We start from the raw sequence: 14,495 nt of genomic DNA, 5'->3' as shown, positions 1-14,495 counted from the left end.
CCTCCAGGCCGCCAGGGCGCCTGCGCCGCCAGCCCACGCCCATCCCTTGGCACCCACGAATCCACGGGCATTGTGATGCGCCTGCGCGATGTCAGGTCCTCGCGTGCGTTTTCTCTCTGCTCCCACGCCCCTGAAAAAAGTCGCCAGAACGCGGCCGGGGAGGGTGGAGTGCGCACGCGCCGCGCCTCTCCTGCCCACCGCAGCCCCGGTCGCCGGCCGTTTGGGTCCTTAGCGGGCTCGGGACCCTCGCTGGGCCAGTTGCTCCAAACCAGGTCGGCCGTGTGTCGCCAAGAAGTTGGGCGTAGCCAATTAAGACGCATTAAGTACGACTCATTTTAGAAATGGCTTTCAGCAACACAACATGATTCCCCACCTTGGACCCATCCAATGAACAAAACTTTTTTTTTTTTTTAAACAATGGCATCCAGTGATGGAGAGGCCGAGGGGAAATTGATAGGCTCCTAAATAGCTGGTCACACTGTAAAGTGGCACAACTCCTGAAGGCAATTTGTAAATTGATAGCAAGAGCTGTCAAAAAAAATTCGAACTTTTTTGACCTAATTATTTCATTGAGAAAAATCATTGAAAAAGAAAAAAAAAAAAACACAAAAACGGGGACGCTTTTAGTGGCTCAGTGGTTGAGTGTCTGCCTTAGGCTCAGGCCCTGATCCGAGGTCCTGGGATCCGGTCTCACGTCGGGCTCCCTGCATGGAGCCTGCTTCTCCCTCGGCCTGTGTCTCTGCCCCTCTCTGTGAGTGTGTCTCTCATGAATAAATAAATACAATCTTAAAAAAAAAACAATAATATAGCTACCTATGGCAATATAATGTATTTAAATAGTAATTCTGGGCACTATGGCAACATACATGATAAATTGAAGGGGTAAATGAAATACAAAATTGTCTTTAATTGCAACTGTATAAAAAATTATGTCTGCTTGAGGACAAGAAGGATACATGAAAGATGCCAATGTCTGGCTTGTTAAGGTAGTGGAATTATGGACAATTTTATTTTTGTTTAAGGGAATATTTACAATCTGCTTTGTGCAATACGTGCCTTTTATTTGAAAAAAATTTTTTGATCAGATTACTTCTAGCAGTAGCTGGGAAGAAATCGTTACTAACAGTCCTTTACTTAGGTATAAGTTTTTATAAGCTATAAAGCTGCTTTTATAGCTATTACCTCACTGGACTCTCACAAACCCTGTGGAAGGAAATCAGGAAGAGGCTTCTCATTTTACAGATGAGAAAACTGAAGTTCAAGATCACATAGACAATTAAGTGGTGAACCTTCACCAGTTGATTCCAGACTCCAAAATTTTCTCGTATCACTCTGAAAACAGGCTAAGGCCTTTCTGAGCTCTCTTATGTATTCATAGAAATGGTTACTTAAATAATAAACATCCCTAACTATTAAACCCCTGGCATCCAGAAGTATAACTGACACTCAAGACTTCGCTTCCTGAGTAATACTGTTGTAGTTATATTTCTCACATGTCACAGAGAAATCGGATAGATCAGCTTTTCCTTTAAAGGCACGGCATCTCAGTTTCAAATCACAAATCTACCAAAGAGGAGTCACTTCATCCCTCTGAGCGCTTGTTTCTTCATGTGTAATACAGGAATAACAATATGGGGACACCTGGGTGGCTCAGTGGTTGAGCATCTGCTTTGCACTCAGGCCAGGATCCAAGGATTGAATCCCCAGCAGGGAGCCTGCTTCTTCCTCTGCCTGTGTCTGTGCCTTTCTCTGTGTGTCTCTCATGAATAAATAAATTTTTAAAAAATCAACTTATTTTTATTATTTTTTTAAAGATTTATTTATTTATTTATGAGAGAGAGAGAGAGAGAGGCAGAGACACAGGAGGAGGGAGAAGCAGGCTCCATGCTGGGAGCCCGACGTGGGACTCAATCCCGAGACTCCAGGATCACGCCCTGGACCAAAGGCAGGCGCTAAACCGCTGAGCCACCCAGGGATCCCCAGTTTATTATTTTTTTTAAAGGAGCCTGCTTCTCCCTCTGCCTGTGTCTCTGCCTCTCTCTCTGTCTCTCGTGAATAAATCAAATCTTTTTTAAAAAAATAAAAATAATAAAAACAAAAAGGAATAACAATATGGATGGATTAGGATTGTTGGGAGAGTTCTGTAAGAAAGAATAAATAAGGGGATCCCTGGGTGGCTCAGCGGTTTAGTGCCTGCCTTCAACCCAGGGCATGACCCTGGAGTCCCGGGATCGAGTCCCACGTTGGGCTCCCTGCATGGAGCCTGCTTCTCCCTCTGCCTGTGTCTCTGCCTCTCTCTCTGTGTGTGTGTGTGTGTGTCTCTCACGAAAAAATAAAATCTTTAAATAAATAAATAAATAAATAAATAAATAAATAAATAAATAAATAAATAAAACACTAAGCACAGTGCCTGACTTCACAAAGCAGGCACTCATGATTACGTTTTCTTTTTAGGCAGAAAGAAAATTAAGTACACATATCTTTTTTTTTTTTTTAAGTACACATATCTATCCAACATTTTATTTTTTTATGATTAATGGTCTTCCATGAACAAGTCAGGCTCAGCTTTTCTCCTTTTGCTGGACTTCCTATACACCTGTTCTAGGGTCTCCCCTGTAATTCCAAACAACTCAAGGATATAGTGCTCTTCTAGAGTGAAGAATATTCCTCTGGACTTCTGAAGCTTTTCCCTACATACCTCAGGGAGCTTGCTATCAGGAAGTCCTCCAGTATGGGTTTGCCAGTATGGTAGTTCTTCAGTGCAGAAATTGTTTACGATGAGTGATGCAAGGATACAGAGGCAAAACCTTTGGGAATGCTGCTGGTGCAACAAGGAGTGCTTCTGGTTGGCAAATTACCTGCCTTAAGAGGGACAAGGTCCCTGCCTTTAGGTCTACCATGTGCTTCATAGAACTTTGGGAATTTTGTCAATGACTCCATGTGTAATAATCAGTGTGGAGTCAAAAGCTTGAAGAAATGTGTCAATTGCATTAAGCATGGTTATGTGAATCTTTATTGCAATCGCGTGCAGTTGGACCATCATTTATGCAGCTAAGGATTGCATGTGCACCATGGCAATGTTGCTAGCTTTGAAAGAACTGAACCATCTTTTGGCAGAGCATATGTGGCTGCTGTCACGACAATCCCTGAGAACAGTGCACACAGAATATTGAGTGCTACATGATACAATGTTGATGTTGTAGGTCATTGATAATATGTGGTATGGGAGATTCTGGTTTTCCATATATGTGTGGTAGCCATGGAACTGGAGTATCAGAACCAGAGGTAACAGCAAATAGTACTTCCAAAAATAGATCCTTCAGAGCTGAAAGACTGCATAGACTGTGGTGCAGATTGTCGTAACAGCATAAAGCCCTCTCTATCCATTAACTTAATTTTACAATTTTGCTTTGGGGATTTTCATTAAAAAAAAAAACACAACTGTTCAATAAAAACTGTTTGGTTTGCTTTTTAAATAACTGTCTCTTGGGGCACCCGGGTGGCTCAGTGGCTGAGCGTCTGCCTTCGGCCCAGGGCATGACCCCAGGGTCCCGGGATCAAGTCTCACATGGGGCTCCCTGCAGGGAGCCTGCTTCTCCCTCTGCCTGTGTCTCTGCCTCTCTCTCTGTCTGTAAAAAAATAACTGTCTCCTATTTGAGGGACGCCTGGGTGGCTCAGGGGTTAAGTGCATCTGCCTTTGGCTCGGGATGTGATCCTGGAGTCCTGGGATCGAGTCCCACATCGTGCTGCATGGAGCCTGCTTCTCCCTCTGCTTGTGTCTCTGCCTCTCTCTTTGTGTGTCTCTCATGAATAAATAAAAGATTTTTTTTATGTTAAAAATCCATCTCTTTTGAGATGAAAATTAAACTTAGTGGAAAACAAAAGTTTTGCAATTCAAATCATTTCAGTGTCTTGCAAGACTCATTACTCTCTGCTTCTCTCTCCATTTTCTGACTTCACTTCCAAACTATCTCCACCTCTCTTTTCCTTTCAAGGGTGCACCTCATCCCCCCAGCATCTGACAATTCTTGACAAGTCCCTCTGGACCATCTGGTCTTCCAAATCAAAATCTTTAGTCTGACTCTACCCGCATGGTCCAATCTCTCCACTTCAACTTCACCCAAAGAGCCAGACAAAAGGTGGACAGCTCTTATTTGTGCTATGTTCTACAGTTGGCAAAGTGCAAGGGCAATTTCTGGGTATACAAGGTAAAGGAAGGTGGGGCTATTAGTTAATTCTTGCCACAAATACTTCCTAGTGCCAGGCTCTAGGGTAGCCAGGCACAGGGGATAGAGGAGTCCATTGGGAAACCTCTCTTCCTTGGCCTTCCAGGGAAATTGTTTGCATAACAGGTTGTTAAAACACTGTTTACCTATGATGAAACGGTCAGTTTTTCAGCTTTGTGAAAAGAGGACAGCATTATCTTTTTTGAGGTTTAAGAAAAGGCAGATAAAGATTTTTGGTTAGTCAAGGGAAGACATGTACACTTCTTGCTCTTGAGAGGCGAGCATTTATAGTCTCCTTGCACTGAGATCATTCCAGTGCAGGAATAAAGGCTTTCAGCCTGAATACCCAACTGAGCATAGTTTAAAGAGTCAAGACTATAAACACTAACTCTAAGTCTGAGGACTTTAGTGTAGGTTCCTGACCACACCCTTTGACGTGGGCGTGCCCGCCTGCGGTGACAAGCTCAACAGCACACAGGTGTGGCGGGGTAGGGAGGAGGAGAGGGAATGGAGAGGACGGGATTCGAACCCGCACTCCGTAAGGTGGAGTCCTACTGGACGTTCCAAGGAGGTGGGGGTGGGGAATCCAGCCCTGAAGACTGCCCACCCGGCGCCTCGAGCCCCCACCCCCGCGGCAGCTCGGGCTCCCCCCGCGGTCCTGGGTCACAAAGGCGGTTGCCAGGCGCCCGGTGGAGAAAAGATGCGGCCCGGAAACAGCGGCTGCCACTCTGGAGCGTCCGGCCCGCGGAGTTCAGCAGGTGAGCCCCCGGCCCGGATGGTGGGACCGGGCCCGGGCTCCCATCGCCATCTCCGCCTCAGCCAGAGCCATCTGGCCCCCACCCCTGGTTAGGGACCCCCCGGGGACAAGCCCCTTCTTCCCGCTGGGAGGGGGAGCCTCCCCACTCTGGGCAACTCCAGCCTCTCTGGATCAGGATCGCAGTTCACAATTCAGGAGACCTCAGCGCATTTGGACCATTACTTCCCCTTTCCCAGGTGGGGAAATCTAGGGACCTGGTTCCTTGGAACGGGAGGAGCTTATGAAGGGGAAGACTTTTTGGCCAGAGTACAAGATGTTCCTTCCCTATCTGGGAGTTATTAAAGCAGTTTGAACAGATCTCCAAGGTTCAACCCCTCTTGGAATGGATGACAGTGATTTCCGGGTGGTGGGAATGGAGGGGTGAGTCGTCTGGATATAAACCTTGGTGGAAGTGGCTTAAAGATCTGGGGTCAGAAGCCTTCTCTCATCCCACGTTGGTTCTGTCCACTACTTAAGGCGGGACCTTTGATAAAAAGCCTTTTACCTCTGGCCCTATTTTCTCTTACGAGGGGAATCAGGTAAAGGATCCTGGGGTTAAATAATCTTTTCGGTTCCTATACTGAGGAGTTAACACCCTCCACTTTGCCATGGCGTTGTGTGCCGGAGCAACCTTCATCTTGGATGTTCCCTCAGGGTGATACCAAGCATCAGAAGACTTTCATAGCTTTTTGTAATAGATAACCATCCCTTCAGTGTCAATTTCTCATTATGAAGCAGTCCAGATATTTGAACACAATATAGGAAGGAGTGTACAAAGATAAGGAGAGAAAGAAATCAACAAAATCTCCTTTACACTAACTGTCAAGGATAGGTCTTCTGGTTTGAAATGTCACCAACTCTTTTTTAAAAATGAACTTTACTGTGGTGAAGTCTCCACAAACTATGGTGGAGTCAACTTTTCACAGCATTTCCTGGGCAATTCTGGATGGGATGGGATCAGATCTGCTGCTGTTACCTTTTGTGGGAGAAGAGAGAAGGGGCAGAGAAATACACTTGGCTGGAAAGAAAAGGGAATTGCTATGCCCCTTAACATAATAGGTGGGTGCTCAAAAAATGTTAGCTTCTGAATTCAGTAAAACCTTTTAGATACTGGCACTTTTAAAATAGAATGATGGAAAATACAAATTCTACTTGAATAAATTTTTAGTTAACAACATCTTCCCAGTCCTTTGCTTTTTCTTCAAAGCAGGGGAAGAAAAATCCAAGATCTTAACCACTGGGTCTCCCACAAGAAACCAAAAACAAAACAAAGCACACCTAGAAGAATCAGAAAAGTCTTTAAAAATTTTTAAACGCTGTCCTTTGGAAACTCTTTTTTTCCTTCTAGCCTGGTGTAATTCCTCTGAGGTGGTATATATAAGTAACTCAGGGCTCTGAGAGAGCTGTCCTCCTGTATTAGAAAACAGGTTTTTAGGGCCAAGAGGATATTGTCTTCATATTTAATAACAAAAACCTAAGTTCCTTAAAAGGGACAGCTTATAAGTTCTCAAACTGTGAGTGCATCAGAATCCCCCAGAGAGTTTGTTTAAATGCAGATTCTGATCCTTTAGTGTGAGGTAGGGCTCAACAATGTGCATTTCCACATTCCCAGATGATGCTGAAGCTACTAGTGCCAGGATTACACTTTGAGAACCATTGGCATAAACAAAGTACAGGGAATTAGAGTCACAAATATTTGGTAAGACACGGCTTTTCTGAGCTTCTAACCACAAATAATGTCTCATCATGAAGAGCAGCCTTTGCCACCTTAGAGGTGTAGATTTGGTCTTTCACAGTTACTGACACAATATATGTTCTAATAGTGAACTAGGATATTCCACTTTGGACAAATCCATTTCCTCACCTGTAAAATACATCAAAACCTACATTCAGAGGCTTGAGATAAGATTTAATAAAGTTTTAGTACACATGGCAGTTGCCACATTCAATACTTGTTACCATCCACTATTGCTCTTTATAGAATTCCCAGTATTCCTTAACATCTATTGGAATCTGTCTTTGAGGACTACAGAGTAAGTTAAAGTCAATAATGAAACAAATAAATGTGAATTTAAACAGCTGTGCCCTCACCAAAACCATGCTAGGGAAATTCCATGTTCTGATTCCTCTTCTTTAGGACTGTCAATGGCAGGATACCAGCTCTGGTCACCATGGACCCCACTGGACGAGAGCTTCCAATGGCTGCGGCACACAACACCTACACCTTCTTCAAAGCATCCCTTTAGGGCTTCCCCCTGTTTCCCACATACCCCTTCTGACCTTGAAGTGCAGCTGTGTTTTCAAGAGGTCACTCTAGTCTTAGACAGCCCATTTCTGGAGCCTGGGATGAGTCCCAAGTTACCCTGCCACACATCAGAACTCCGAACCATGAACAACAAAAAAGGGCTGGTCAGGAAGCCCCAGCCTGTCCGCCTCAGTGGAGTGGATTCTGTGTTTGGCAGGGTCATCACAGCTCAGCCACCAAAATGGACTGGGACCTTCAGAGTTTCAGACAAATCAGCCTTTTGCAAAATCATCAGCCGGGAGAACCAGTGGCCCACTGGACTTAAGGAACCTCAGATTCAGATGACAGTGACCATGTGCAAACAGATGCTGCGCTCTATCCTTTTACTGTATGCAACATACAAGAAGTGCACCTTTGCCTTGCAACACTCCAAGTAAAAGATCCCCATGTGATTCCGTTTCTTATAACACATCCTATGCTGTGTGCCTGAAGCTTACAGAAACCTGTTCATGTAAAGGAAACTGACATCACCCGAGCCATCTTGCTTTTCTATCAAGCAATGACAATTCAGGAACCCCTTTCCTCCTTTCCTCCCCAAAGGCCAGTGACAGAGCAAAGGAGAGCATTTCCATGGTAAAGATGAACAACATTTAAAAGAGAGTCAAACTAGTGTTGACATGTACATGTGAGAAAGAACCATTAAACCGTATAAACCAATGAGCCTAGTGTGAACTCACTTAAACATCTAAGACCAAAATGAGTTGGGAAAATGGGTGTCAAAGAAGGAAATTATGGCTTTCCATGTACATGAGAATGAGGGGGTCAAAAATCTATAGACGACTCAAGCATTAAAAAAAATAATCTCCCCCCATCAAATCAACAACAAAAATCTTAAACCCATCCTAATGCCACTGCAGAGTACAAAAGTGGGTAGTAATATCAGCAAATATTAAGGAATATTTATAACCTGGCAAGAAAGAACTTAGAAGCAACAATGAAACTGGGCTTTCAACACATGAGAACTTGGAAGCTCAATGAAACTTAGCTTTCAACACATGAGAGCTCTTCATTTTAGCTGGTGTACTACTATTTTATTTCAAATAAACTAATTCTGTAGCATTGTTATAATGAGTCTATAGGTATAACTCAGAATAATGTGGAAATAAAATAAACATGTATACAAAGTCAATATGAGTTTGATGGTACCTTTTCCCTCTTTATCCTGTATCTACATGATGACCAAAAGTTTTTTAAAAAGCAGCCAGAACTTTCCTTTTGACTTTCTTTGGGCATTGACCAGAAATTCATCACTCTTCCAAAAATATCACAAAGATCTTCTCATCTCAAATAGAGATGGCTCTTAGAATAGAAAACATGATTTTAATTGGTAGAACTGATGTGTTGGCACCAGTTTCCATTTTCTCTCTGCATAAACTCCAATTGAATTCCTTGTAATCCTTGATTTATGAAGGAAATTCAGAAAGAGGAATGAGGTGGTTAAGGCAGAACTTAAAACAATTTATTTGTAAAACTGTTACAATCCTAAATTTCTGAGTTTCAAAACTAGCTCCCAAAGCCCAGAATCGTGACTCTTCACAGCACAACAGTCCATGTTTGCCCAGACTGCTAGGTAATGCTACAGTGGAACCCTGAGCTAGGGTCTTGATGATATTAGATAACCTATGAAATATACAATTAAGTTGGTTCAGTAAAGCCCACCCTCCTAATGACAAAACAAGATGCTTCCAGTAAGGAAGGCAGATAGCAGATTTCAAATCCTGAACACAAAATGGGAAGAGGCTAGCAGAGATGGGGAGGGGACATCAGTCTCTCTGTGATCTAATCGGAGTCTTCGCTCTCATCACTATCTTGCTCCTTTTCTCCATCACTTACTTCATCATTTTCAGCATCCTAAGGGGCAAAGGATAATTAGATATTTTAGGTCATCTGGGTGACCCCATCAAATTATAATACTGCTCCCAGAGGATTTATAACTGTATCATTGTTAAAACCAATGATAGGGGGGATCCCTGGGTGGCGCAGTGGTTTGGCGCCTGCCTTTGGCCCAGGGCGCAATCCTGGAGACCCGGGATTGAATCCCGTATCGGGCTCCCGGTGCATGGAGCCTGCTTCTCCCTCTGCCTATGTCTCTGCCTCTCTCTCTCTCTCTCTCTCTCTCTCTCTCTCTCTGTGACTATCATAAATAAATAAATAAAAATGTATTAAAAAAAAAAAAAACAATGATAGGCATTAAACCGTTCATTGAAAAACGGAATTGGGCAGCCCTGGTGGCTCAGCGGTTTAGCGCCACCTTCAGCCCAGGGTGTGATCCTGGAGACCTGGGATCGAGTCCCACGTCGGGCTCCCTGCATGGAGCCTGCTTCTCCCTCTGCCTCTCTCTCTCTCTGTGTCTCTAATAAATAAAATCTTTAAAAAAAAAACCAAAAAACGGAATTGAAACTCACTCATTTTTCTTGTATCATGACTATGAGGGAGGCCAGTGTCATACTGACCTACGACATTCTGCAACTGGACCAAATTCACATGATTTTTATAACTCATGGTCTTCCATCTCTACTGCATGTGTTTGACACAGAATTAAGCAGGTATTCAATATGGAATGAAATATTTGCTAAATTAAGAATTCTGGTGTATCTCAATAGGAATTCAGCATACAATTCTTTGGTATGCAACTCTAATCTGGAAGGTTTCCTTAGGAGAAAGTACCAAACTAACAGGATATCGTCTGCTTCAAAAAAATTTTATGAGAACAAGGCAGAAGTACACTATTTAAATAATATAAGTTTCTTCATGCTAAATTATCTCTCTGCATTAGCCTCAAATTGCATTATAGAGAGACTTCATAACAGGGGCTCTGAAATCTGAGCTTCTTGGTGTCCAAAACCCACCTGAATTGTAAGAAAACTTTATAAACATACACATTTTTCTTCAGCTTTCTTTAAAGTCCTGAAAGTATATGTGGTAGCCCAGAAAAGAATAAGGACCCCTGCTCTTACTATAGTCCTTAGTAACTGAAGCTTTTGATTCTGAGCTTTAGCTTTCACCAACTGCATTCATATTTCTATTTTATATATTCAAGCAACATAATTAAATGTTTTAACTCATTCTTCTTGGCATTCAGAGAACACTTGACCTCTTCTCCCCTCTCAAATGGTTTCAGATAGGAATTTTTACAAAATTTTATTTATTCAGGAGAGACACAGAGAAGAGAGGCAGAGAGATAGGCAGAAGGAGAAGCAGGCTCCCTGAAGGGAGCCCGATGTAAGACTCAATCCCAGGACCCCGGGATCATGCCCTGAGCCAAAGGCAGATGCTCAACAATTGAGCCACCCAGGTGCCCTTCAGATATGAATTTAATATGAATAATGAAAGGGAATTCTTAACTCTATAACATGCCACAACCTGAGATACTCTTCTGACCCCCACAGAGTTCATATAAAAACATAAGACTTTCTTGAGAGAATAGAGATGGGCATAGAGGTCTTTGATTATAAACATAAGCAACGGGAGGGGTCCCTGGCTGGCTCAGGTGGAAGAGCATGCAACTGGATCTCGGGGTCGTGAGTTTGAGCCCCATGTTGGTTGTAGAGATTACTAAAATAAATAAACTTAAAAAAAAAAAAAAAGCATAAGTAGCAAAAGTTTTGTGCTTTCTACTGACTCAGAATAATTAACAAAATGCAACAGTCGACTACACACTCTGGGGCCTTATGCAGAAATACCTCTGTTGTTTTGCTCTTGGAGACCTGAGATGCGGTATCATCCTCACTCTCCTCGGCTGTACTTTCCTGGGAGTTCTGGGATATAATCTCTTCACCCTACATGTGAATGGGCCAAGACAAATGGTGGGTTATAATGACTTATTTAGGGTCTCAAGATGAGAAAGGCTTAGCTTATAGGCAATAGAAAAGATGACATTCTAGCCATTCAAGAATGGTCAAACATGGAGACCAACCTGTGACCTAGCATGTAGAGAAGTGATCATCAACCCTAGGTTTCTAAGATATGTATGGCTCTAATATGTAGTTTTATAAAAAGCCCATTGTTGTATTCTAATATCATACTACATTTTACAAGGCCAGGATATTGGTGACTCTTTCAGTAAATGTTGAATATCGTTCTGAAATTTCACAAATACCTTAAAGTATATTACCACCAACACACCAACTACAAATGACCATGTAGAGACTGAAAGACAGTACATAAAGTGGTTTGAGAACATCAGCTTTGCATCATTTCTGTTTGGATTCAAACCCTGGCACTTATTGCTGAATGACTTTAGGTAAGTTAACCTCTCTAAGCTTTATTTTCCCATGGAAACAACAGTATTGTTTTATTATAGTATTTTGTTTAATAGTATTGTAGAAGTTTTAGTATCTCACAAAGCAAATGTGAAAAAAGAAACTCTCTGGAGTGCTATTCTTTTCATATACAAGATTATAAACTCCTCAGGTATTGTAAACAAGAAGGACTTGGACCCTATATGAAAATTTCTAGAACTCAAAGCAGTACTATAAGCAATACAAGAGGGATCCCTGGGTGGCTCAGCGGTTTGGCGCCTGCCTTTGGCCCGGGGCGCGATCCTGGAGACCCGGGATCGAGTCCCACGTCGGGCTCCCGGTGCATGGAGCCTGCTTCTCCCTCTGCCTGTCTCTGCCTCTCTCTCTCTCTCTCTCTCTCTCTGTGACTATCATGAATAAATAAATAAAATCTTAAAAAAAAAAAAAAAAAAAAAAAAAAAAGCAATACAAGATTTTGGCCAGATAGTTGAAAGACCTTAGAAATGTTTATTTGTTAAAATGAGGCAGAGAACAATTTCAGGAATAAGACAGAGTGGTTTAGAAAAAGACCCAAAATAATTTTTAAAAAGTTTGTCCATATAAATAAATGTTATTATGAATCTACCCTCAGTACTTACAGAAGCCCACTCTGGCTAGGAGAGAGGTTTTATTGATCTGGCTCTTCTATCTCTGAGGCCTTGTTATTAGTGGCATATTTTGGTGCCTTTGCTGGCTAAGGGGTGGAACCCGTGACTTAAGGCCATAAGCAATGTGTCCTAATTTTAAGAGCTAAATAGCCACAGCCTGAAAAGAAAAGCAGTCTTATTGGGAGAAAAGGCTTAGTTGACCTCCTTGATATATCTTCTGATGCTTTCACAAAGAGTGGGAGTAGACTCTCTTGGGCAGGGCCCTAGGCTTACCTGCAAGTCCCGATTTTTGAGGTTGCCCAGCCAGAAAGCCTCCCTGCAATTATTGAAGATAAGCATGGCTTTCACTCTGCAAACTAAAAGCTCCAGGGTCTTTTTGAGCAAAGGCACATGTTTGGTGAGTTTCGTGTCCTGGTGAATCTAGATGGAAACAAATACACCCAACTCATCTGGATTTATTATCATGCTTTCATACTCCTATACAGAAACTTTTGAATTCTTGATGTCTTGAACACTGAATAAGAGATAAATCCTCCAAGTATAGGCCAGAGACATGTTCCATTAAACAGTAGCTTGGCAGAGTACTCTGAAGAGAATGGCAGCTCTTCTTCAAGCTAGAGCTTCAAGAGCCTAGAAGACATGCCACCCACACCTTAGGTTCTTCTTCATAATCTCTTATTGACCAATTATCAATAAATTGATCTAAAGTGTTCTTGAACATGTATTATGCTAATATTAAACAACAGAGTACCCCTCTTTAGCCAGGTGTCCTTAAAACTCCACTGTTCAGCAGCTTCTGAAGTTAGGACCAGCAGAGGAAGCAATAGGAACTGGACTGAAGAAGAATTTAGTTTGTCCATGACTACAGAGCTCTATGGCTCTGTGCTTCTTCAGACAAAAAGTGACAATGGTTCAACTATAGGAAAAATACCCTAATGGTAAAATGTTCTCATAAGAGACAGATGTGTTCCTTGACAAGTAAGTAGTACAGCTGAAAAGCTCTGAAGATGGCTGCTTTTAGAACCACCTCTTGTCTCTAGCAGAGAATTGTCACTTACATAATATTCCTCCCACCCAGAGTACTTTATAGCAGCAACACATCCACCAACATTCTATCTCTCTCACTAAAGAGAAGCTTCTAAAGGAAAGAGTGCTATGGAGTTTGAGTCAAACTTCAGATGCAGAAACTCTTATCTACATGATTGCCCAATTTCAACTAGCAACTAGGGATCTGACCGCTATGAGTTAAACTGCCTTTGGACAGACACAGTTTCAAAAATAGACTCAAGAAGGCTAAAAAGGGAAGAAGGAACTGGAGCCTGTGGATCTCCCAATCACACTGCAGATTAAGCCAACAGCCTGATGCCATGATGTGACTTGCTTTCCTTCTTACCTTGGAATGCCCACACAGGTGATGAAGCAGCCTTGTATTCAATTGGAAGGTTTCCAGTAAGCTCAGAACATCTTCCTACAACCAACACAATCATAAATGCCATATTAAATGCTCCCCTTTCATTTTAGATGCAACCAAGGGCTGCAAAGAGGATAAACTACACAGGTTCCAGTTGTGTGTTGGTCATCTCAATTTGGCCCTTGAAGCCAGAGCTAACTAGCTGTCCTCCCCTTTCTCTTTCTAGGTTATGAGGAACCAACCAAATACTATGAGAGTGTCTTGCAAGCTTGCTAAATATGTGTAACAAATCATCATCTTTGTTACTATCCTTATTTCACTACTATAACCCTGGATCTTACTTGGCCAAATAAAACCTCTCAAGACTACCCATTACAGGGGTGCCTGTGTGGCTCAGTCTGACTTCAGCTCAGGTCATAATCTCAGAGTGCTGGGATCGAGCCCCGCACCAGGCTCCCCACTCAGCGGGAAGTCTGCTTGTTTCTCTCCCTCTCCCCCTGCCCTTTCCCCCTGCTCATACTTTGTCTCTCTCTCAAATGAATAAAATCTTAAAAAAAAAAGTCTGCATGTTAAAAAAAAAAAAGACTATCCATTACAACAGCAAAGAGTTTATGACACAAATGAGATTATTATTATTCCTGAGGGTAGATCTAGATAAGTGCAAAGGAATAAGCAAATGCCACACTGATACATGAGTCCTGGGAGTACAGTAACACAATAAAATCAAGCTAAAAGGAGTAACCACCCTCAGATCTAGAGTAGAAGTAAAAAGGTGGATTTAATCAGAGTGGGTCTGAAGTTTAGCCTACTTTGGAATATTCAGTCCAATATGGCATCTCTGGTGATAAACTGAAGCAGACCAAAGGAGC

The 14,495-nt window shown here is 42.4% G+C and overlaps 2 protein-coding genes across 5 annotated transcripts in view; one reads left to right on the top strand and one right to left on the bottom strand.

Moving 5' to 3' along the window:
- The first annotated feature begins 7,167 nt into the window (after positions 1 to 7,167).
- FANCD2OS (FANCD2 opposite strand) lies at positions 7,168 to 7,704 on the top strand. The gene has a single exon (XM_041761113.1). It carries the CDS (start codon positions 7,168 to 7,170, stop codon positions 7,702 to 7,704), a length of 537 nt encoding a protein of 178 aa, XP_041617047.1.
- An 849-nt stretch (positions 7,705 to 8,553) lies between these two features.
- FANCD2 (FA complementation group D2) overlaps positions 8,554 to 14,495 on the bottom strand; it is a 58,226-nt gene continuing 52,284 nt past the window's right edge. For all 4 annotated transcript variants that reach the window (XM_041763501.1, XM_041763505.1, XM_041763502.1 and 1 more), the window contains exons 41-44: positions 13,609 to 13,683; positions 12,489 to 12,635; positions 11,011 to 11,106; positions 8,554 to 9,178 (exon numbers count right to left, since the gene is read on the bottom strand). In XM_041763501.1, the coding sequence (XP_041619435.1) occupies positions 9,107 to 9,178; positions 11,011 to 11,106; positions 12,489 to 12,635; positions 13,609 to 13,683 (390 nt within the window). In that variant the 3' untranslated portion in view covers positions 8,554 to 9,106. The remainder of the gene's footprint in view (positions 9,179 to 11,010; positions 11,107 to 12,488; positions 12,636 to 13,608; positions 13,684 to 14,495) is intronic.

Source organism: Vulpes lagopus, chromosome 7 (genome assembly GCF_018345385.1).
Source record: "Vulpes lagopus strain Blue_001 chromosome 7, ASM1834538v1, whole genome shotgun sequence".
Classification (NCBI taxonomy): Eukaryota; Metazoa; Chordata; class Mammalia; order Carnivora; family Canidae; genus Vulpes; species Vulpes lagopus.
The sequence above is the reverse complement of the archived record's forward strand: the minus strand, read 5'-3'. Positions and strand labels throughout refer to the sequence as shown.

Bases quoted from the DNA above. Each gene is read 5' to 3' on its own strand.
- FANCD2OS (XM_041761113.1), top strand. From the start codon at position 7,168: ATGGCAGGATACCAGCTCTGGTCACCATGGACCCCACTGGACGAGAGC.